The 23,168-nt window shown below is 39.0% G+C and overlaps 1 protein-coding gene across 6 annotated transcripts; it reads right to left on the bottom strand.

Moving 5' to 3' along the window:
• Positions 1–1,675: 1,675 nt before the first annotated feature.
• On the bottom strand, positions 1,676–21,717 carry nfe2l1b (nfe2 like bZIP transcription factor 1b). 6 transcript variants are annotated; one of them, XM_057825192.1, is made up of 7 exons: positions 21,329–21,717; positions 19,691–20,466; positions 17,080–17,310; positions 16,850–16,936; positions 16,379–16,510; positions 10,426–11,049; positions 1,676–10,060 (listed from the first exon to the last, which is right to left on the bottom strand). In XM_057825192.1, the coding sequence occupies exons 2-7, from the start codon at positions 20,240–20,242 to the stop codon at positions 9,416–9,418; spliced, it is 2,271 nt and encodes a 756-aa protein (XP_057681175.1). In that variant the 5' UTR covers positions 20,243–20,466; positions 21,329–21,717; the 3' UTR covers positions 1,676–9,415. The 6 variants fall into 6 exon arrangements, with proteins under 6 accessions (XP_057681175.1, XP_057681179.1, XP_057681176.1 ...); XM_057825196.1 differs by having other exon boundaries at positions 16,850–16,900; XM_057825193.1 differs by having other exon boundaries at positions 19,691–20,462.
• Between the last annotated feature and the right edge of the window lie 1,451 nt (positions 21,718–23,168).

The following is a 23,168-nucleotide window of genomic DNA, read 5'->3' as shown; positions in this document are numbered from 1 at the left end:
CCAGACGTGTCCCCCTGCTGAAGAAAGTACACATCCAGGCCCGTCTGCGGTTCATCAGAGAGCGTTTGGATGATCCAGAAGAGGACTGTAAGAATGTGTTATGGTCAGATGAAACCAAAATAGAACTTTTTGGTACAAACACAGGTTCTCGTGTTTGGAGGAGAAAGAATACTGAATTGCATCCGAAGAACACCATACCCACTGTGAAGCATGGGGTTGGAAACATCATGCTTTGGGGCTGTTTTTCTGCAAAGGGACCAGGACGACTGATCTGTGTAAAGGAAAGAATGAATGGGGCGATGTATCGAGAGATTTTGAATGAAAATCTCCTTCCATCAGCAAGGGCATTGAAGATGAGACGTGGCTGGGTCTTTCAGCATGACAATGATCCCAAAGACACAGCCAGGGCAACAAAGGAGTGGCTTCATAAGAAGCATTTCAAGGTCCTGGAGTGGCCTAGCCAGTCTCCAGGTCTCAACCCCATAGAAAATCTGTGGAGGGAGTTGAAAGTCTGTGTTGCCCAATGACAGCCCCAAAACATCACTGCTCTAGAGGAGATCTACAGTGTGTGAAAAGCTTGTGAAGAGTTACAGAAAATGTTTGGCCTCCGTTAGTGCCAACAAAGGGTACATAACAAAGTATTGAGATGAACTTTTGGTGTTGACCAAATACTTATTTTCCACCATGATTTGCAAATAAATTCTTTAAAAATCAAACAATAAGATTTTCTGTTTTATTTTTTTTTTGCACATTCTGTCTCTCATGGTTGAGGTTTGCCCATGTTGACAATTACAGGCCTCTCTATTATTTTCAAGTGGGAGAACTTGCATAATTAGTGGTTACCTAAATACTTTTTTGCCCCACTGTATATACATATAAGATTTTTGCATCAGGAGGAAATACTTTTAAATTTTAAAGCAAGTACTTTCGTACTTTTAAGTATTTTTTTAAATCCTTGTACTTAGGTTTTTGCACCTGTATCTGTACTTTTACTTAAGTACACACACAAAAAAGTGAGTACTCCATCCAACACTGCTGATAAGATAATGAAAACCAGATGTCAGTATTGTCTGATACCAATTTAAAATGCTTTTATCAGCCGATATTATCGACTACCTGATAATATCGGATTTTAATCAATTATTTAAAAAAAAAAAATTAAACATCAAGCTTTATATATATATATGCCAAGAAAATTTAGTTTAATGCTTTTTAAGGCCTGTATCTTGACTTTGATCTCTGTATGCATGTATATACTTGTATATACATACATAAAATTTTTGCATCGGGAGAAAATACATTCTTTTTACTTGTAAATTTTAAACCAAGTACTTTTGAGTAAATTTTTAATAGACACTTGTGCTTTTACTTAAGTTTTTGCTCCTGTATCTGTACCAACACTGCTGATAATGAAAAACAGATGTTAATATTGTCTGATATCAATTTAAAATACTATTATCGTCGATAAGATCACCTACCCCGATAATATTGGACTTTAATACATAAAAAAAAAAAAATTAACCATCAAGCTTACATATATTTATTAATGCCTATAACATTTAGTCGAATGCTTTTTAAGGCCTGAATTTTGACAAAAACCATTCAGTGACTTTTAATGTTTTTTTTAAATGATCCGCATAAACCCTAGCTAAGTTGAATGAGTGGATAGGACATCTGGAAACAAAACCACTTTATTATTAAGTCATAAAAACAAAAAGTTGATTGCCAGCAAACATTACAGAACTACAACAAAATCAAAAGGTGGCAAGGGGGTTGACACACTTAAATATTTACACGTCAGACAAAAAAAAAGTGCTTTAAGTTTTAGCAGGATGCAAGATTGGGCGACAGGTAGGGAAGACGCTTTCATGTCCAGTTTTCATTTTCTTTTACGGAACCCCGACATAAAAAACTGCCCCCAAAAATTACAATTTTTGCCTCACAAGTACCATAATTAGGACCCCAAAATTTCTCATCAAGGTGCATAATGTCAGATTTAGATTAAACCCCAAATTATTCCATGTCAACAGCAGTTTTTCGTCCAAACGAAATTGAATTCATGGCCCAAAAAATCTCAACACCGGGGCTCCGTACAGTTCAAAACACCTGCTAGTTTCTTTTCCGAGACCACAAACAACATCTTTTCAGCAACAAGCGTACTTCCTCTTCCTGACACGACATTCCAAACTCTACAGTAGCTTATAACCCACCACCGACGCACAATGTTCAAGAACAGTCCCTAAAATATGAGACGGATATGAGAGGTTGCTTATGAAAACCTTCTGTGATTCTACCCTTGTCTTGATGCTTACATTTAAAAACTGAATTGGGGGTGCGAACTTTGAATGTAAAGCTGACTTGCGTAGACTACAGCAGTGGTTCTCAAACTGGGGTCCCTCAGGGTAAGGTGTAATTTGCCAGGAGTGTTGCATTGATATAATTTTTTGATAACATTTGTTCATTCGCTGACAGACTTTCCTATATGAGTTTAACACTGGTAGACGTCCAATCCATTTGAAGTGGAAGGGTGGCAGCGAATGAACGAACGTTCATTCGCTGCCACCCTTCCACTTCAAATGGATTGGACGTCTAGCATCGTCAATGAATTAGTGTCTGACTAAACCGTGATAGAATTATGAAGAAATTTTGTATTAAAAGAAAGCAATGGTATCGGTACAGTATCGGATGATACCGCAAGGTATCAGGAGGGGAAAAAAAAAAAGTTTTCAGTGGAACACTAATTTTCATTCTTGTATTTTCTGGTCTGTAAGTCACATTTTTATGATAGCTTCACACTGTGACCCATACTCAAGTGTGACGTATGTATCAAAAATGTTATCGGTGCAGCACAAATTTTTATACGCACGGTATTTTCTTGACTATAAGTCGCACTTTTAGTTTCTAAATTCTTGCAATTATAACATACATGTAACTTCTCAGTTGTAAACATCAGATTTCTTCATTATATTTTTGTTAAGTCAAAGTAGGACATGAACATAAATCTGATTTTACCGTATTGGCCCGAATATAAGACGACCCTCTCTTTTTCAAGACTCAAGTTTGAAAAAAGACTTTATGAACATCAAATTAATTTTTTTACAGAAAATAATTACAGTACATCCGAAACAAATGATTATAACAACATATTTGAGAGAAAAAGCATGTTATTCTTAGGGCTGTCAAAATTATCGCGTTAACGGGCGGTAATTAATTTTTTAAATTACTCACATTAAAATATTTGACGCAATTAACGCACATGCCCCGCTCAAACAGATTAAAATGACAGCACAGTGTCATGTCCACTTGTTATTTGTGTTTTTTTGGTGTTTTGTCGCCCTCTGCTGGCGCTTGGGTGCGACTGATTTTATGGGGTTAAGCACCATGAGCATTATGTAATTATTGACATCAACAATGGCAAGCTACTACATTATTTTTTGATTGAAAATTTCACAAATTTTATTAAAACGAAAAAATTAAGAGGGGTTTTAATATAAAATTTCTATAACTTGTACTAAAATTTATCTTTTAAGAACTATAAGTCCTTCTATCCATGGATCGCTTTAACAGAATGTTAATGTTAATGCCATCTTGTTGATTTATTGTTATAATAAACAAATACAGTACTTATGTGCAGTATGTTGAATGTATATATACGTCTTGTGTCTTATCTTTCCATTCCAACAATAATTTACAGAAAAATATGGCATATTTTATAGATGGTTTGAATAGCGATTAATTACGATTAATTTTTAAGCTCTGATTAACTCGATTAAAAATTTTAATCATTTGACAACCCTAGTTATTTTGTCTCATTCAAATCATCTGAACATTTGAATATTTAAACTAAGGTGCAATCACATTCGTAAATGAATGGCTTCTGGTTTTTGAAATGTAAATAAACCAATCTAATGTGATAAAACAACATAATTGCAATAACTGCATTAACCATATAAGTGAAGTCTAAATGTAACTGTAGTCTTGAAACAAATCTGAATAAGGAAAAACATTGCAATAAAATAATACAAACTGGTTAAACTTGAGAGTAGCTGAGATCTGTCATGACAGAACATCCCATAACTTCAAGGATATCTGGCGCCATCTAGCGTCGTGAACGGGTATAATGTCTAGACTGCGAATATAAGACGATCCCCTCTTTTTCTGTCATATTTCAATGCAAAAAACACAGTCTTATATTCGGGCCAATACGGTACTTTGGAAACTAACAATTTACATTTTGGCCAATTTTCCGACATTTTACTGTCTAAACTAGCTTCTTAACGCGTCGGTGTTATTTGTCCATACGCTGGCTTTTTTTTTTTTTTGTGTGTGTTTGATCAAATAAAAGGCATTGGAAAAATTACACTTGGGAGCTAATATTTCCCCAGGATAGTAAAAACATGTAAACAACAAAATGGCACCATGCTGCAATTTCTAATTTATTGTAAACAGGTTGGGGAGATTCGCACTAAATTCTTGTAATAATGCCCTGTTCTGGCTCATTGACTCCTATTATAAATCATAATTTTGATATGCTGTAAACCTGATGTGTTATAATGCATTTTCCGTGATTACTGATGCAATGGCTTCTTTGGCGAGCCAAAAACATGGAAATAGAGGAATTTGTGTGTTGAGTCTTAACACCCAAAAGTCACTAGAGGGGCGCCATAGGCCAATACATGAATTTGCTTGCGAAGAAATTCTGATGTTATGACTTATGGACTTATGTGGGCCTCTAACTATGTCATATGAAATATTCAAATTAGACTTTTATTTTATGTATATATATATATATATATACACACACACACACAGCATAGCTAGTTTTGCTATTAGAATAATACTGCTATTATTGTCCATAGGGGGCATTAAAAAATAAAAACTATATATGTGTAGATAGGTCTGATGCTACTGAACATTTTGAGTGTTTGAAAGGAAAAAAATATTCAGAAATGACTTAGGTATCACACTTCAAAGGAAAAGCCATACTTTTGACAAAATCACAAGAATTTAGTCAAATAAAATAAAGCCCACGGTTTAATAAGGCTGCAACAACTAATTGAGTAAATCAATTAATAAATTAGTTGCCAACAAACTTGATAATATAGTAATAATATAGTTATAGACTACTGTTAAGTCAGGAAGCCGTAATAAAATATTTTTGAAGGAAATAGTCATCCATTTAAGTCTTCATTGTTACTTAAAACATGCCAAACACAAATTCACATCCCCATTCACTGAGTCATGCCTTCCCTAAGGGGGCCGTCCCACAGTCAGCTCCATTTATTCGCAGTTGGTCACATGCAGCGATCTAACGCCGGATTTAGGGTTGAAAAAGTACGAAAGCTGGACTCCATACAAACAGGAAGGATTGTCTCTGGAGTGATTTGTTCGAGGATTCCAGGTAATTATAATAGTTTTTGTACCATGCATGCGTTTTGAAACACTGTGAAAAAAAAATCAAGGGGAGAAATTACCCGCTACAGCATTGGCGTTATACTTAGCAATATTTACGTAAAATAACTGCCCGTTTTTTTGCTTTTAACCAAGAATCAAGATTGTTTTACGTCCATATCCATAGAGAATTCAGGGATTTAAGCATTTATTAGTTTTCAACGGAAAAAGCTGTTTGTGATATGGCGGCCGCTAATTTGCGTACTGACGAGCGTCATAGTTCGCAATATTTACGTAAAATAAATGCTAACTGCACGTTTTTTTTTGCTTTTAAACAAGACTCGAGACTGTTTTATGTCCATATGTATAAAGAATTCAGGGATTTAAGCATTTATTCACGAGAATTTTCAACGGAAAAAGCTCTTTGTGTTTCCACTTGGTCAGCTTTGACGGAGATAGGCCCCCTATGAATCGGCCCCGCGCCCCGTCTATACATTATGAAGTCTATGCGTCATGTCAAATTGTGAAGGTAATTGGAAAAAAAAGTGATATTTACTCAATTAATTGTTTGATTAATCGTCCGAATAATCGATTATGAAAATAATTGTTAGTTGCAGACTTATACTCAAGTGCAACTTAAATTTTTTTCATTCGACAGCCAAGTGCTATTTTGCGTCGTTTTCGCAACGGTCATCCGAAAAACTGTACATATACTACGTTAAATGTCTAGCCTATTGTTGTCCATTTTACCATTATTAATTCAATGTATGTTGGTTTCTGATGAATACATAAAAAAAAAAAAAACTGCCCGCAAAAATGTGACTTATACTCCAGTGCGAATTATATGTGAACTTTTTACCAATCCAATAAAACCAAGAGTAATGGAAGAAAACATTTATAGTAATTGGAACTTTAAATGATGCCATTTAAGAAACACTTGATGGAATTGGTGCTGCAACGACTAATCGATTAACTCGCGTGATTCAATTAGAAAAAAGCTTCGAATCAAATTTTTGCAGCTTTGAGAATTTGTTTCATTAGAGTGGCTTAATATTTTTTTCTGAAACTGTTTGCATTTAGTTTTATTTATCTGAGTGGATACACTCCCCTCTAGTGGAACAGTGATTATGACATAACTCCAACTTCTCCCGTTTGAGTTTATATGTTTGTTTATGCTTTCGTAATTTCGTTTAGAAGTATACAGGGTGATTAAAAAAGAATGTGCCAAAATCATCACACATTTATTCATTTTAAAATCATTGAAATAGACTGAAAAATTAAATTAAAAATTTAATAAGACATAAACGTCTCTTTAACAAGTAAATAATTTTAACAAATTAAAAGTTATGTCGGCTTGATGTTGTCCGTGCTGCTGGTGGTGGTCACATTGAGCTGATGAAATAATAAAACCTTTTTTTTTTTTTTTTTTTAATAAATATACCGCAATGGTTTTGGCACATACTTTTTGAATCACCCTGTATTTTGAATTTTTTTTGTGGGAATATGCGTTTGAACGATTTGTTAAGAAAAAAAATGTTAGCATCATATAGCATTTAAGCTAGCAGACTAGCTATGCAAGTTGGCCAAATGTTCTTTATTATTTAAATTTTTTATACTGTTTCAGGCTAAACTCAGGTATTTTAATTTTTTTTTTTTTTTTTTTTAAATGAAAATGCAATCCTGCATAGTTGGAAGAATCACTCAGGAATTTTATTTTGTATTCGCATTTAATGCTCCTTTAAGTAAGCAAAAATAAGTACAGTATTATTGTTTCTTTCATTTTACATCTCCTAAAATTTATTCAGCAAGGAACAAATATTTGTAATGATTATTCAAACTGTTAAATAGATTAATTGTTTAAATAATCAGTGGCTGCAGCCCTAGATGTAATTTAAAGAAAAAAAATGACGTTCTTTACATGGCATCCTCCTGTACAAATGCACTCTTGAAATCTGCTGTTGAGAATTCTCATCTGAGTTGGGATACTGTGAATTTCATCCCGAATTCACCATAGGTACTAAAATGGCACTTGCTTAAGGTCACGGTCTCCCAGTGCTACCACTTGCTCATGTCGGCCAATACGCAGATTTCAAGAACGCATTCATGCAGCAGGACGCCATTTAAAGTAGAGGTGCAAAAATGAATCGACAACTAATCGATTAGCAAATTAATCTTTTTTTTTTTTTTTTTTTTTTTTTATTTTGATAAGCGATTATCTTTTAGGACCTTCTTCACCTTGTCTAAATTCTTGAAATTATACCATATATAAAACTTCTTAGTGCTGTGTAAATATCATCGACAAATAATCGATTAATTATTAATGTTAATGTTTTTTTTCGTTTTTTTTTTTTTTAAACTTCGATAACCGATGAATCGTTTAGGCCCTTCTTCACTTTGTCTAAATCTTTGAAATTATAACATACATATATAACTTCTTAGTTCTGAGTAAATATCAGATTTCGTCATTATATTTTTGTTAAATCAAAGTAGGACATGAACAAAAATCTTTTACTTTAGAAAACAACAATTCACATTTTTGCCAATTTTCAGATATCTCACTGTCTAAACTAGCTTCTTAATAAGGCTGCAACAACTAATCGATTAATAAATTAGTTGCCAACGAATTTGATAATCAATACAGTTGAAGGAAATGGTCATTCATTTTGTCTTCATTGCTAATTACAACATGCTGAAAATAACTTCACCGTAAACTGCGAAGGTTATTGAAAGAAGTGACATTTATCATTTAATGAATCATCCAATAAATCGATTATGAAAATAATCATTAGTTGCAGCCCTAATTTAAAGGAAGTCATTTTTAACTGAAAATTCCATAACTGTTTCTTAAATGGTATGTTTTAATGCTTCATTTACCATGAATGAAATATTTTTCTTTCATCACTCTTGGTTTTATTGGTTTGTTAAAATGTTTTTTGGGGATCACCCTTATTTTTTTTCTTCATCATTGTGTATTCTTTGGTTGGTGCGACTTACAGTAGACTCAGGTGCGACTTATAGTCCGAAAAATATGGTGAATACCTTTGAGCAACGGTCTTTCATAGATCTGTCATTCAAACGTAGTTAGGATTATGATGATGGGGAGGGTCCTTGGACAAAAACAATATTCCACTGTAAGGAGTCCCTTGACCCTTCAAGTTGGAGAACCTCTCAACTACAGACTATGAAGAGTTTAAATGTCAGCAGAGCGCATCAAGCCGAGCTTTTTGAGGACGATGGTACATGAGGAAGGAAATCTAGAAGAATAACAAGTGGATACACGTTGCAAGGCAGCGCTACTTCCTCAAACCCTTGGAACAGAAAAAAAAAATAGTCCTCCGAACTCGTTAAGTCTCCTTTGTCTTTCTTATTCCCCTCCTGGGAAGTCCGGAAAGATGAGTGGTCAAGCAAGAAGCGAAGGGAACAAAATAGAATAGAAGCTCTTGGCCATGGGAAAACTTTTGTTTGGGGAGTGGGCTCTTCGTAGCGATTGTCCATAGCTCAGACAGAGGATGAGTTCCTGGGGAACTCCGTGAAAGTGGATCTTCGCACTCCCTTTCCCTGCCTCAGAAGTCCGGAAAGATGGTCAAAGGGGGCAGAGGGGAAGAAAAGCAGAAACTGGAGGATTCTTGGCCTGAACTTCTCCACAAAGTCGTTAGAGAAGGTGATATTCGTTGCATGGCTGTATTCTTAACTCAAGTGCTTGTCCTTGAGCTCGGGTTCAGGAGGCAGCAGTTTGGAGTTCTTAAAAGTCCAAGTGCTCTGTGAAAGTGGATCCCACACCTTTACGACCTATTTGGCAGACTGCGGTTTGTCCTCCGACCGGCCTTTGCAAAGCAACCTCTTTTGAAATAAAAAAAGTCTTTGCATTCCCTGTTCCCGCCTCGGAAATCCGGAAAGATGAGTTGTTAAGCGAGGGGAAAATAACGGGGAGCAGAATGAAAAAAGAGCCAAACAAACGCAGTAAGTCAAGCGTGGGCCTTCCCTCCGTCAGATGTGCAGAAAGTACCCTACGGGATCGGTCGTCTCACTTCTTCTTGTCCTTGGGTTTCTTGTCCGGTTTAGGCCGGTTCTGTTCCCCGCGCGGGACCACCAGAACGCTCCCGTCCGCGGCGAACTGGAGAGAGTACCTGCTGGGCGGGTACGGCCGGCCCTGCTCGTCCCGGACCTGGGCGAAGACCTCCTGGCACAGACTCTGCATTTTCTGCTTCATTTGCCTGATACAGCGTAGAAACTCCATTTTTTCCTTGAGTAGCCTGGCTTTGTCGCGCCTTAGCTGGTGTACCCCTTCCTCCAGGTTGATGATGGTGTCTAGTTTGCGTTTACGGCAGTTCTGCGCCGCCATTTTGTTCTTGCCACGTCGGCGGATGTCCCGGACAAGAGCTAGCTGCGCCTCGCTCAGCTGGTGCTTGGCCAGGAGCTCGTTAAACTCCTCCACGGGGAGGTTGACGATCTTGTCGTTGGAGAAGGGGATCTTCATGGCGCGGGCTCGCCGCTCGTCCCGGCTTGAATGCTTGTCCAGGAGCTCAGGCGGGGGAGGGGAAAGCTTCGAAATCTTCGGATTCTGCTTCTTAGGGAGCTCCGGGTGCTCGGTGAAGGGAGGTACGAGCGGCAGGTTGTAGGTGTGGTTGTGGCTGATTCCTCCCAGATGGGGGAGGCCGTGGAAGTTGTCCTGGATAGACGGGAATGAGACAGAGAGAGCAACATGGGTAGATTAGCTAAAGCACTTTTTTTTTGATACGTTAAACTGGAGGTTAGCCCAAATGACTTCGGCCATGAGGTGGGCAACACCCTATGCATATGCCGATAACTGGTTTGAAGGTATACCGAGGTTTTAAAAAGTATGGTATATTAGAGAAAATCGCCATTTTTGGAATCAGCATTCTGCAATACAATCGGTCGCTTGTAAACTATAGAGTTAACAAGCGGTGTCTTTGAATTAAACACCAAAGTCTACTGGAATAAGCTCCAGTTCGGTTGTGAACCTATAGCAGAAGGCGCAATGTAAAATAGTAATATTTGGAATGAAAAATCAACCTGGAAGCTCATGCGACATAGCTTGCTGTATTCTGGTTGGTATCCCCCCACAGCTCCTTCTTCCGAGTCAGAAGCAGCAGTGCTATATCCCACGGCACCCTCCTCGGAGAAGGTGGCGGAAGTGGATGAAGACGAGGAGGAGGATGTCTCCGAGCTGCTGGGGGAAGCCGGGCTGCGGCTGGAGTCCAGGGACAGGCCCGAGTCCGAGTCCAGCTCGTCCCGCAGCTGCGACGCCTGAGCCTGACTGAAGCCCTCCTCCATGGCAAGGTCCAGGAGGCTAATCTCATCCAGCATGGACTCCTCCAGAAGACTGCCAAACGGGTCCACTGGGATGGCGGTGACGTTGGCGCCGGTGCCGTTGAGGAGTGGTGGCAGAAAAAGTCCTGTGAGATTGGTGGTCCCGAATGTAGCGTTGATATGGCTTGAGTTGCTGGAGGATGCTCGCACGCCGCCGTTCGAGTCTAGGTGAGGCGGGAAAACCGGCGGGAATTCCTGGCTGCAGCCGGCCAGCGAGGCCTGATGGAGGCTAACGTCCTGGTGGATTGGTACAGCAGGCGGGACCAGTGGAAAGTCGGATGCTGACATCCTGCCGCAGCCTGCGTCGCTGTTGTTCACATCCATGGCCTTCCACACAAAACACCATTACATTTAGGAAGAGGTTTTTTCAATATAAAACTGCTAAGAATCTTATGCTCATGACACTTAATACATAGGTTTCTACAGGTGTGCTGCTTGTCTACATGGCTATGTTCATACTACAGTCTTAATGCATGAATCCAAATTTTTCGTGTTTTTCCGACTCGAATGAGGCATTAACTTGACGGTCTGAACGTGACAAGTTGCATAGAAGTCGACCATTTCAAATCCGATCTGGGTCACATTTTTCCATAATGTGGCGGTGGTCTGTACTGTCAAGTCTCCCAAATCAGAATTCATGCAGCAATTACATCATCAAAGAGCGAGAGAGACGCTACAGTAGCTCTGCAGCTGTGCGTTATTAGCGCCTAGCTTGCATTGAACACAGCTTTTAGGGAAGGGCAACAGTCATAAAAAAATAAAAATGGGTTGAGAATAAGCCTCGGTTTTCTCTGTGCTTCATTTCAGAAATATTTCAACATTGCTTACATAGCCGAAAGTCGGGGCAAACTGCCCGTATGTGTGTGTGACATGCACAGACAATCCGTGCATGCTATCGACCCATATATACTTTGAATATAAAGCTAAATGGGGATTATTCATGTCTGTTATTTGTGTCCTCCTTTTGAAAAGCAAAATATGATATCCCTGGAATGACGGATGACAGCCAGCATGTGTGGTCATTTGGTTTGATGCTTCTGCGCATGCGGGTCTTCTTGCACAGCGCGTGTCGGACTGCGAATTAGTGCGCATGCGTAATACTTGAATGGTCTCAATGGACAAAGGCAGTCTGAACGGGCACACCAAAAAAACAGATATGAGAAAAAATCGGATTTGTGCATTAAGACCTGTAGTATGAACCTAGCCTATGTGCTCTGGTACTGACTAGAGAGGCAAACAGTCCTTTATTTGTCCAGATGTACATTTTTACAGACCACCTAATTCAACTCAAATCAAATTGGGTATATGGCTAATGCTATTGGCCTTTGCTACTGTACTGTTTCCCTTTAATTGGTCGCTTAACCCAGGGACCCAAACCACTGGGGTGGAGACCGGTACCTGTTCGTGGCGTATTTGCTACCGGGCCGTGGAGAAATAATAAATAAATTGTTAACGACCTCAATCTGGCCTGTAGAACTAATCTGAGTAGAGATTTGTGTACGTCGCCAGTGGTTGGCTGCCATTATTGGGGTGTTTGCACACCTATAGTAGCCTAGCATCAGTCAATGTAAACAGTAATGTTCACTGCTGTTGGATGTGTGCTGCGGGCAGCACACCTCAGCAACGGTGGACAGTGTAATTCCGGTTGTTTTGCTCAGATTAGTCAATTGAAATCCATTGGAGCTAGCATCTTGCATCTATTTTTTTATATCTATGTGCAATTGCATCAGATTTGTACCTGAATATTGCAAGCCCACACGTTGGCGAAAATGACTGAAAAACAGACGCCTTTGCACAGCTTTTTTACAGGGAAAAGGCCACCTGCTGAGCCAGAAGAGGAGCCTACAACCAAGTGCATTCTGCATAACATGTGGCTAAAAGCTAGCAAACAAGGCAAGAAAAACGAATGCACCGAGGGCGTTATACTTCTTGGCCACCCGTAATGCTTAAGCCAAGAAACCTTTCACGATTGGAGACGAACTTATTAAGCCTGCGACTAAGGATATTTGCCATCGAGTTTTAGGCGAGACCGCTGTTAAAAAAGGCTGATTCAACACTTGGTGAGTTACATTTTCCTTGCACTTAACATTCATTTTTAGCACTGTTGTGTTATGTTATATTCAGTGTGTTTTTCTGCCACACATTAGCAGTCTGTGAAAAAAAGGCCCACATCCCACCAGTCCTTGGTGCAAAAAAGGTTAGGGACCACTGGATTAACCCATCTTTTTGACAATGCATATAGGTATAGGTAGTCCACGGGTTACGAACAAGTTCCGTTCCTACGCTGTCAACGTAACCTGGATTTCCACATAAATCGAAATTAACCCTTTAAGTACCCCTAAATCTCAAACCTACTATCCAAAAACATGTATTATACGTAATTGTACTGTCCCCGCAAAGATGTTGGAGCCAAGTCAGAAAAGCTCTAAAATGACGATGTCAGACGTGTGGTTTGCTGACTTTATTCTACTGCTCATGACATAAACATTTGCAGAATAAAAGTAAAATAAAAATCAAATTAAGTTAATCTTCAATAACAGCAATTCAAATTTGCGTTTATAACTAGCTGCTGACACAGCAATAACAATCAACACAAACGATTAGCATGTATCAGTTAGCGTCTGCACATCATCAGAAATGATCACATAAACTCGCCCCCAGTACTCGACCACAATTGAAAACGCACAATAAACCCTTTAAAAGGTATTATATACAGGTGTTTTCTCACCCTCGTTGGTCTCTCGCCCACTTCTTCCTGGGTGTAAATGCGCTCTTACTCGTGTGTACGCATGCGGTCTTCCTCGTGTGTACATACGCTCTTACTCGCGTGCAGAAGTACTACCTGCTCTGCGCTTCCTGCGCCAGTATAAAAGCATGCATCACAAAACAAAAGTAATAAATCGACTGCAGACAAAATGGCGGATGGCGTCGTAAAGTCGAAAACATGCAAGTCGGGTACGTCTTAACCCAAGCTATCTGTATGGTATTGTCTCTCTTATCTGCCTGTCCTTAATTCCATATTAAATAATGAATTTTGTTTCATTTCCTAGAATGCGGAACACCCTAAAACTAGAGAATTCTGTTGTAATGTTCTGTTGCTTATTTGCCAAGGTGTTGTTCCCAATGTCCTTTTCCCAAATTTTCCTTCCTTGTACGATAAATATGTTTTTGTCCTATATCCTAGCATGTAGCACTCCCTCTTCCCTGCTACCACTCTCCCACATGTGTTGTCTTCCCTCTTCCCTGCTACCACTCTCCAACATGTGTTGTCTTTTGGATTCTGGTGTAATGTTTTATTCAGTTTGAAAGGAGCAAAGGCTTTTGTTTTTCAATCCCCACCCCCAGCCACCATTGTTTTACCTTTGGCACATAAGGAATTAGGGCACCTAGAGTGAAAGCCATTGGCGGGCCCTAGCAGGTTCACTCTCCTGTCTTTCCATTTGTGGTACTGTTGTTATGTTTTATTGGGCGGATTACAACCAATACGTGAATTTCCCCATCGTGGGATCAATAAGGTATGACTTAAATGATGATTAATGGAAAAAATGTTTTTTTTTTAGTTAGTTTTAAAGTTTTATTTTCTGCTTCACCTAACGAGATTATTGTAATGTATTGAAGCCTATCCTTTCTTACTTCCAGAGGCGAGTAGTAACACGTTACATATACTACGTTACATTTACTTGAGTAACTTTTTGAGAAAAATGTACTTCTAAGAGTAGTTTTACTAAGCTATACTTTTTACTCTTACTTGAGTAGATTTGTTCAGAAAAAACCCTACTCTTACTCCGCTACTTTTGGCTACACAAGAGTCGTTATATTTTTCCTGTTTATCCTACATATTTATTATTTTTTTGCCAGCGATGCATACCCGTCAACCCGAGGCCGTTGGTAATATTACAAATAGGGAAGTATTCCCTTACAAATTGATGACTAATCTTACGTTCTATATAGTGTACAATATGAAGAAAAAAAAAAAAAAATAAAAACTCCATTTCTAAAATAATATGAATTTAATGGTAATATTGTCACATATAACCTGGTGCAATCAAAGAACAATCAATATCTTCAGCTACATCATGATTACTAAAATTTAACAGTGACTTTTGTTATAATTGTATGTGGCACTTTTGGCAATTTCTATCATGACTTTTGATGGCTGCACTTTATGGCACTTCAGCTCGCAATTCAGTTTGACTTGAAGGTAGTTCGTTAGTTTGACCAATTATAAATTAAAAAGATCAGTTGATAAAATTAAATTACCGATCTAATCTTTTGAGTCAGGGATCATTTCTTTTGCTAATTCTGAGAAGTGATGAGCAATAGTTGCTTGCAAATTGTGTTCGGTAACAAATTGGCAGAATAAAATCCCCACTTTCATCAATTTTTATTCTGCAGACTGCATTTTTATGACCAGTGTTGTTAATCTTACTTTAAAGAATTAATTACAGTTACAAATTAATTCTCCCAAAAAGTAATTGAGATTAACTCAGTGACCTAAATGTAAGAGTAATTAGTTACTTGGCAAAGTAACTGGTGTTACCTTTCATGTTTTTTTTTTTTTTTTTTTTTTTTTTTTTAATCTTTTAAAAAAACATAGTAACCTTTGCTATGTTTGGAAGTCATTTAATGTTGTGAATCAACCGTTAAAGTTCTTAAAATTGCTCCTGTTTTTGCATTAGTTCTTGTGTCTACTTTCGACATGTGAAAGTTTTAAAACTGTTTCATCATTTAAAGATAGATTCAAGTCAAGATTTTGCCGATTTAGGAGTATCTTAGATAAAAAGTTTCTTAGGTTCGCTAGGAAGGTTCACTACAACAGAGCCTTTCTGGGAAGTCTACTGCTTTAAGATGGCGGTTGTTTACTAACGCCGCCGAGTCTGTCATTTCACATCTAGTTCTATATGCATATGATATCTAGTGTAGCATCAAGTGGGCGTAGATTGTTGGCTGTCGGCTACAGTCAGGAAATATTGGAGCCACCTAGCCTAGCATCGCGTTTGAAACAGTGTCACAACCTCCTTCCCACTCCAGCTCTTCTTTCTCCGTGTCTCTGACTTTTCTCGCGTCATTCGATCAACGTAGCAATGCATAGTAACGCACATTGTCTCGTTGCCGAAACGGTGACAAAATCCGAACGTGAAAAAAAAACTTAATGCACAAAACACGTACAGATTTTGAATGTACAGCATACACATTTAAAAATCAGTGCTCACTTGTACAAATTACGCCGAAACCATACAACTTGACAGGTATGGCGATGCCAAGAGTAGATATGGAACTCAATGATATACATATGTATTTTTTTGTATTTCTTTGGCTTAATGTGGTAATGTCATGGGTAATAGTATAGTATCATTATAACAACAGTCCATATAGAGAACTTTGTGCTTCAAAAAAAAAAAAAAAAAAAAAAAAATCCCAAAAAAATATAAGCAGTTGCTCACAATGTTACTCATTACTTGAGTATTCTTTTCACCAGAAACTTTTTTTTTTTGCTTGTACTTGAGTATATTTTTTGGACAACTTTTACTTTAGTAATATTTTGAAGTAACGCTACTCTTACTTGAGTAAAATTTTTGGCTACTCTACTGACCTCTGCTTACTTCTATGTATTTGTTCGATTCCTAAAGTACAAAAAGCAATTAGCTTTGCCTACTTGCAACTCCATGACGGCCATGATGTCCTGCCACTGCTGCTCCAGGTCCAGCTGAGGCGCCAAACCCTGTGATGTGGACGGAGCTTCTGCGCCGGGGGCCTCCGCTTCTGGTGTCGCGGCCGGGTTGGGAAACTAAGAAAAATGCAGTTGATGAAGTTAAAAAGTCTTCAGTCCACTTTTTTTTATCAGTTACGAGATAAGTTCACATATGGGGATGTAAAACCAGCGGCACACATAAGTGAAGTGATTGGAACATATGAATAATTTAGTAGGGGAGACTGAACAGTGGCATCACAATAAACCAGACATTTACGGCCTACCAAAATGAGACATCCTATCAAATGATCTTTCACAAAAATTCTCGTTCTAAGTTATCCTGTTAAAAACGACATAGGTCACTTTTAGGCGAGATTTATCTAGTTTAGCTTTGCTGTTCTGTGTACGTCTGCTTTTTTATTCATCCGCCTTTACCTCGGTATCTTCTCCAAAAGGGAACGTGGCCTCCAGCAACCTTAAGCACTCCTGCAGAGACAGGGAGGTCTGTGAGCCCGTGGCTGGCTGTTCCACAACATGCACACCACAAAGTGGGAGATGAGTAAAAAAAAAAAAAGTGAGGCGAGTGAAATGATGAACGTAACAAAAGATGCAGGAAGTGGATCAGAGTGAGGTGGACAACACCTAAACCTAGTAGGATATTGGACCTGTTGGGGGATGCTCTCTCCAGTCTCGATATCCACAGAACGAAGCGTCTGTAAGTTAACGCCGTTCCTCCAGCTTTCTCGTTGCTGCTCGTCGTTGGTGTCCTTGCTTTCCTGGGCCGGGCGTGGTTTGTCACCATCGTTGTCCTTCTGCCGGCTGCTGTAGTTAAACACCTCCCTGCCCGCGCCCAGGTCAATGTCCTGTCGCCACAGGATGTCGATCAAGTCGATGTCCTGCAGTACATTTAGTTGCCATGTAATTACTAGGGCAGTCAAACGATTAAAATTTTTAATCGAGTTAATCACAGCTTAAAAATGAATTAATCGTAATTAATCGCAATTCAAACCATCTATAAAATATGCCATAATTTTCTGTAAATTATTGTTGGAATGGAAAGATAAGACACAAGACGGATATATATATTCAACATACTGTACATAAGTACTGTATTTGTTTATTTTAACAATAAATCAACAAGATGGCATTAACATTAACATTCTGTTAAAGCGATCCATGGATAGAAAGACTTGTAGTTCTTAAAAGATAAATGTTAGTACAAGTTATACAAATTTTATATTAAAACCCTTCTTAATGTTTTCGTTTTAATAAAATTTGTAAAATTTTCAATAAAAAAATAAACAAGTAGCTCGCCATTGTTGATGTCCATACTTACACAATGCTCATGTGGTGCTTAAACCCATAAAATCAGTCGCACCCAAGCGCCAGCAGAGGGTGACAAAACACCAAAAAAACACAAGTAACAAGTGGCCATGACACTGTGCTGTCATTTTAATCTGTTTGAGCGGGGCATGTGCGTTAATTGCGTCAAATATTTTGACGTGATTAATTTAAAAAATTAATTACCGTCCGTTAACGTGATCATTTTGAAAGCCCAAGTAATTACATTACATTTCGATAGAGCTGGGATTTAGTTATGTTTTTTCCTTTTTGAAATTTAACAGATTTTCAGATACAATGAAAAAAAACATTCAGTTGGAAACAATTGAAATGTTCAGTTAGTCGTGCGGCAACGATTAATCGATCAACTCGAGTAATTTGATAAGGAAAAAAAGCTTTAAATCATTCTTGCTGCTTCGAGGATTCATTTAGAGTGGTATGTAATGGTTTGTTTTGAAAGTGATTCCATTCAGTTTCATTCATTTGGGTAGATGCACTGCCCTCTAGTGGTAACAGTGAATATGATATAATTCATTTCACGTGGCTGAATCCAGCTGCTCAATGTTAAGACCAACATAAGGTTGTTTTTATTTGCGCTAATGTTTTTTTGTGCATTTGTAATTTAGTTTATTGGCATATTTAGCAGTTTTTTTGTGGGAATATGTGTTTGAACGATTTGTTAAGAGCATTAAATAAAACACAATAAAAAAACGTAAGAATTAATAGCATTTAATCTAGCGGACTTTTTGTCAGGTACTAGACGGAGGAACCAGTTGCGTATCGCGAACACAGGATTTTATTGATGTTGGCAAGCAAAGAAAATCAGGTCAAGTGGTAATGGACAGTTGACATGCAGGAGTTTGCTGAATCGCTGACGTCCTGACCATGAATAATATGCGTCCGTCCGTGCCTTATAAACAGAGCTGATAACTGTGTCATGTTTTTGTTCATTGTGACATGTTTGTGTTCTCAGTTGTTCTTTGTGACACTTTAAGGCGCACACAGTCTTTGTGACGCTGTATTTGTGGCGCATGGCTGTGATGGAAATGCTAACAATTAGCAAAGAAGTGCCAGGCACATGACACTTTTCCTAGGCAAGTTAGCCAATTGTTCTTTTGTTGTACTTAGATCCTCATTTATTTATTTTTAATGCCGTACCTAAGCTCAGGTATTTTAATTTATTTTTAAATGAAAGTGGAATACTGGATAGTTTGAAGGAACAAACGGGAATTTTATTTTTTATACGCATTTAATGCTCTTTGGAAAGTGCAATCTTAGCAAGCCTTTGTTTTACATCTGCTAAGTGTTACAAATCCGATTACTTCATTATTCAAACTAACAGTTGATAGATTAATCGATTACTAAAATAATCGATAGTAGCAGACGAGAAAATTCTAGAAATTTTACAGGAATGCTGAAGTTACCACTGGACTAAAAGCCATAGAATTAAGTTAAATGTAAATTTAAAAAACTAAATTTAAGTACAAATAGCAACGAGCAGTGAATACGAAAGTCATTGTCCTAAGTGAGCTTTTGAAGTTCTGCAAATATAAATGATATTGATAGCATACCAATTAGCGCTGTGCTAGCATGACCATGTGACCATCATATGACCACAATTGAGTCTTGCTTCATTATTGCCTTACTGTGTGCTAAAAATAATATGAGCATTCTCAGAGGACAAAAGATGTTATCAATAAGTTATTTCAAGACAGCGCCATGAAATAGTGCTGAACTTAGAGGAGGAGCTTTATTTCATTCATATCCTTGCCAAAAAAAAGTGCTTTGCCATCATCCAGTGGCATCAGTAGGAAATTGCAACATTTTTAAGGTGGGTCTCAGATACGCCTGGATTTTTCATAGTTCACTGAAGCCTGAAAATTAGCCCAGGTTTACTGTAATAGAAACCAGACAGATGAAATATTTCCTTGTTACCTCTTTGCTAAGGTCGTCGTTGTCTTCCTGCCGCTGGTCGCCGTCAGACGCCACTGCTCCCAGGCTGCTGTCTGCTACATTAAGGTTATAGGTGGTGGTCTCGGGCGGCCCCCCTTCACCTTCTCCGTTCCCCCTCATGGCCGGGGCAGCGTCGAGGTCGTTCACGTCCTCGAGGCCGCCCCCATTGTCCAGGGCGATGCTGGCGCTGCCCGCTTGGCCGCTTTCTGCGTCGCGGTGCACCAGCCAGGTGTCGAGCTCGGGGCTGGGTACGAAGAGGCGATCCAGTTGGCGCACCCGGTTCAACAGGCGACGGGTGGCGAAGAACTGGTCTAGGTCCACGCTCTTGGGGTGAATGCCATAGCCGTCCAGCGTGTTGCGCAGATTGTGGAACTGAGTGGGCGTGTAGGCAGAGCTGGGGCCCAGGATGATCTCCCTCAAGGGGGGCAGCTGGGCGCTCAGGTAGGTGTCCACGTCCACCCGTACCCCGATCAGACTCAGAAGGATGGTGAACTGAATCAGGCCCTCTGTGAAGTACTTTTTCAAGTAAAGCATTTCTTTGCAAAAGGAACAAAAAAGGTGAAAGTAAAAAAAAATAAATAAAAGCAAAAAAAACAAAAAAAACAAAAACGGGGCCTTCAACCGACAAGAGGACTTAAAAAAGCTTTAAATTAGCCAGGGAGAGTCCAGGGGGAAATGTTTTCAGTGACAGGGGTGGGGGGGACAAACGTTTCCAGCGTTGAGAGTCCACTTTCCTTTTTCATATGATTGTCATCTTCCTGGCGAAAGAAACAACCGTGAATACTCCACGGAGCTTTGAGGGAGCAGCAGACATTTCAGACATCTCAGCTACATTTTTACATTTGAGGACAAACAAATAGGACTCACTCACTCGCCACGTCGCAGACAACTCCCAACTACGTCCCTTTCATTATTTCCTATTAAACTAAACCGAGGAGCGGTTTGAGCATCATCCACCCCACCCTTGACGGGACAACAACTTCTTGCGGTGCTGCTGAAGGTGAAAGCTGGCCGAGAAGCAGACGTGGTCCCTCCCTCCCTCCTCACGTCTTCCTGGTGGCTAGCGTTTAGCCGCCTCCTATTTTTAGTCCGAGTAACGTATCAAGTATCACAGTGTAAACAAAACGGCCTGAGTCATCAAGCCGTGTACGCGTTCGTTTCACTTCGATTTTTGTCCAAAGAAATGAAAGTGATAGGCGTCTTCACCGGATTCGACGTTTTAGCATCAAACAATCTCCCTAGCAACAAGTGGTGATTGACGTGAGGGAACAGCCATTCGCCGGAGACCAAACCCGGAAAAGACACGCCAGTGCAGGCTCCAGCAGCCAATGAAAAACGAGGGGTAGGCGGGAGGAGCGTAAGTCTCCACTCCTATTGGAACTCGGGGCTGTCACGCGACGGTTAGCCTTGTCGGGCTACTTTTTGCTGTCAAAATCCCAAATTGTCCTCCAACTACTTAACTGAATAAGTTATTTAAATGTGGGAACACATGAATTATCAATTTATAAATCTCAGCTCGTTATGTACACATCGCCTGCTGTCGTGACGTCGTTCCCTGGAATCAATTTACCGCCGGCTTACGCATTTCAAAACATTTGACAACAGTGATTTCATACTTACGTCAAGAATAATTTTGTGTATTTGTTACGTCTCCATGCCACAAAGTCCTGGAAACACCGCGACTACAGTCCAGCCAAGTGGAAAGTTCCGTGTTGCCGTGGTCCCATTGAGCTCAGCCCACCCAGCCTTTCCTCGTTGGATGGCCCAGCATGACTTGCAGAATTGCGAGCAGCTCCGGCTAGCGTTAGCTTAGCCGCGGAGCTTGACACCAAAACACGCTTTCGCAAGGCGCCTGCGTAGAACATTCTAGTCGCCAGCTTTCATCAGCCGTCTGAAATTCCCTTCCACGTATTTATAAATATCATCAGCCCATACACGTCACAACTATGTCCTTTTAGGAAAAACACTTTTACTTCCATGAGTCATATTTCGTGTGGACTTTGTTATTGTAAATTTGAGTGATGCAATTCGAGGTAATATTTTACTTCCATCAGCGATTGGTCGTAACATTTCATCATTTTTTTGTGGAGGGGGGACTATTTTGTTTCCTTCGTACTTTTGAACAATTAAAGCCAATTTGCAGTTTTTATACACACAATTATAAGTATAGGAAACAGTCCTGTTACAAATTATTCATTCACGGATTTCCTTTTTTTTTTTTTTTATCTGACAATATTAACTACTATAGTGATCCCTCGTTTTTCGCGTTTAATGGGGACCATAACCCACCGCGATAAATGAAAAACAAAAAATAAGACGCTTTTCACTTTTTTCCCAAAGTATAATTTTAAAAAAATGTATATGGTGGAAAACACTCAGGTGACTTGAAGTTCCGCTCTGAGACCCCCAATTTGGCCAAATTTCAAAATTGTCGTATATGCATATGTGATACATCATTAGAAAGCTTAAAATCTCTATTTTCTGGGGGAAGAAAAAATCTGAACAGGAGGGCATTTAAAAAAAATTAAACAGCAAAACCCTAACTGGAGGTACGAGCACGAGAGAGCAGAATTAAATACGCCATAATTTTATCGAGATATTATCACGTACTTACCTCTTTTTCATCCAAAAACTCCACGTGGCATGTATCACCCAGTGTCAAGACACAGATGTGAATGGCCACAGCCGGATTTTGGGGGGATTTTATGGGTGAAACATGGTAATATAACAAGGCTCGCAATGCAGAAATCACAGATATCAAGGAGTGGGCTTAATGCGCTAAGAATCTGCTATTGCAGCATATAGACATATTGTTCTATCAAACACAACACTTCTTTTGGCCTAAAATACAGCAGTTTATTTTAAAGAGGGGCGCAAGAGCAAAAACAGCTTTTTCAGCCTTGTATGTGTTTTCCGCCATATATATATATATATATATTTATGGCGGAACACTCAGATGACTTGAAGTTCCGCCCTGAGACCCCCAATTTGGCCAAACTCAAAAATTGTCCTATATGCATGTGTGATACATCATTGGAAAGCTTACAATCTCGATTTTCTGGGGAAGAAAAATTTTAAAATATAATAATTTTTTTTTTTTAAACAGCAAAATCCTAACTGGAGGTGAGAGTATAATTAAAGACGCCACAATTTTAATGAGATATTATTGCGCACATACCCTTTTTCGACCCAAAAACTCCATGTAGCATGTATCACAGTGTGACGACACAGCTGTGAATGGTCACAGCCGGATTTTATGGGTGAAACATGGTCATATAACAAGGGTCGCGATGCAGAAATTGCAGACATCGAGGAATGGTCAAGATTTTCTTTTTCATGTATTTACCCTTTTAAGCGTTTTTTTTTAAATTATTATTATTATTTCAATTTTTCTTTGTTTGGATCGATTATTAACATCTAAAATATTGGAAAAAATGCGACGGTAACAAAAAAATACAAT

This window comes from Corythoichthys intestinalis, chromosome 21 (genome assembly GCF_030265065.1).
Source record: "Corythoichthys intestinalis isolate RoL2023-P3 chromosome 21, ASM3026506v1, whole genome shotgun sequence".
Lineage (NCBI taxonomy): Eukaryota > Metazoa > Chordata > Actinopteri > Syngnathiformes > Syngnathidae > Corythoichthys > Corythoichthys intestinalis.
This window is presented reverse-complemented; position numbering and strand designations above follow the sequence as displayed.

Excerpts from the sequence above, each read along its gene's own strand:
- nfe2l1b (XM_057825192.1), bottom strand. The coding sequence starts at position 20,242 with ATGCTTTACTTGAAAAAGTACTTCACAGAGGGCCTGATTCAGTTCACC. Across the intron at positions 16,937-17,079 it reads GAGAGAGCATCCCCCAACAG|CCAGCCACGGGCTCACAGAC; the intron begins GTCCAATATCCT and ends GTTGTGGAACAG. Across the intron at positions 16,511-16,849 it reads CTTTTGGAGAAGATACCGAG|TTTCCCAACCCGGCCGCGAC; the intron begins GTAAAGGCGGAT and ends CATTTTTCTTAG.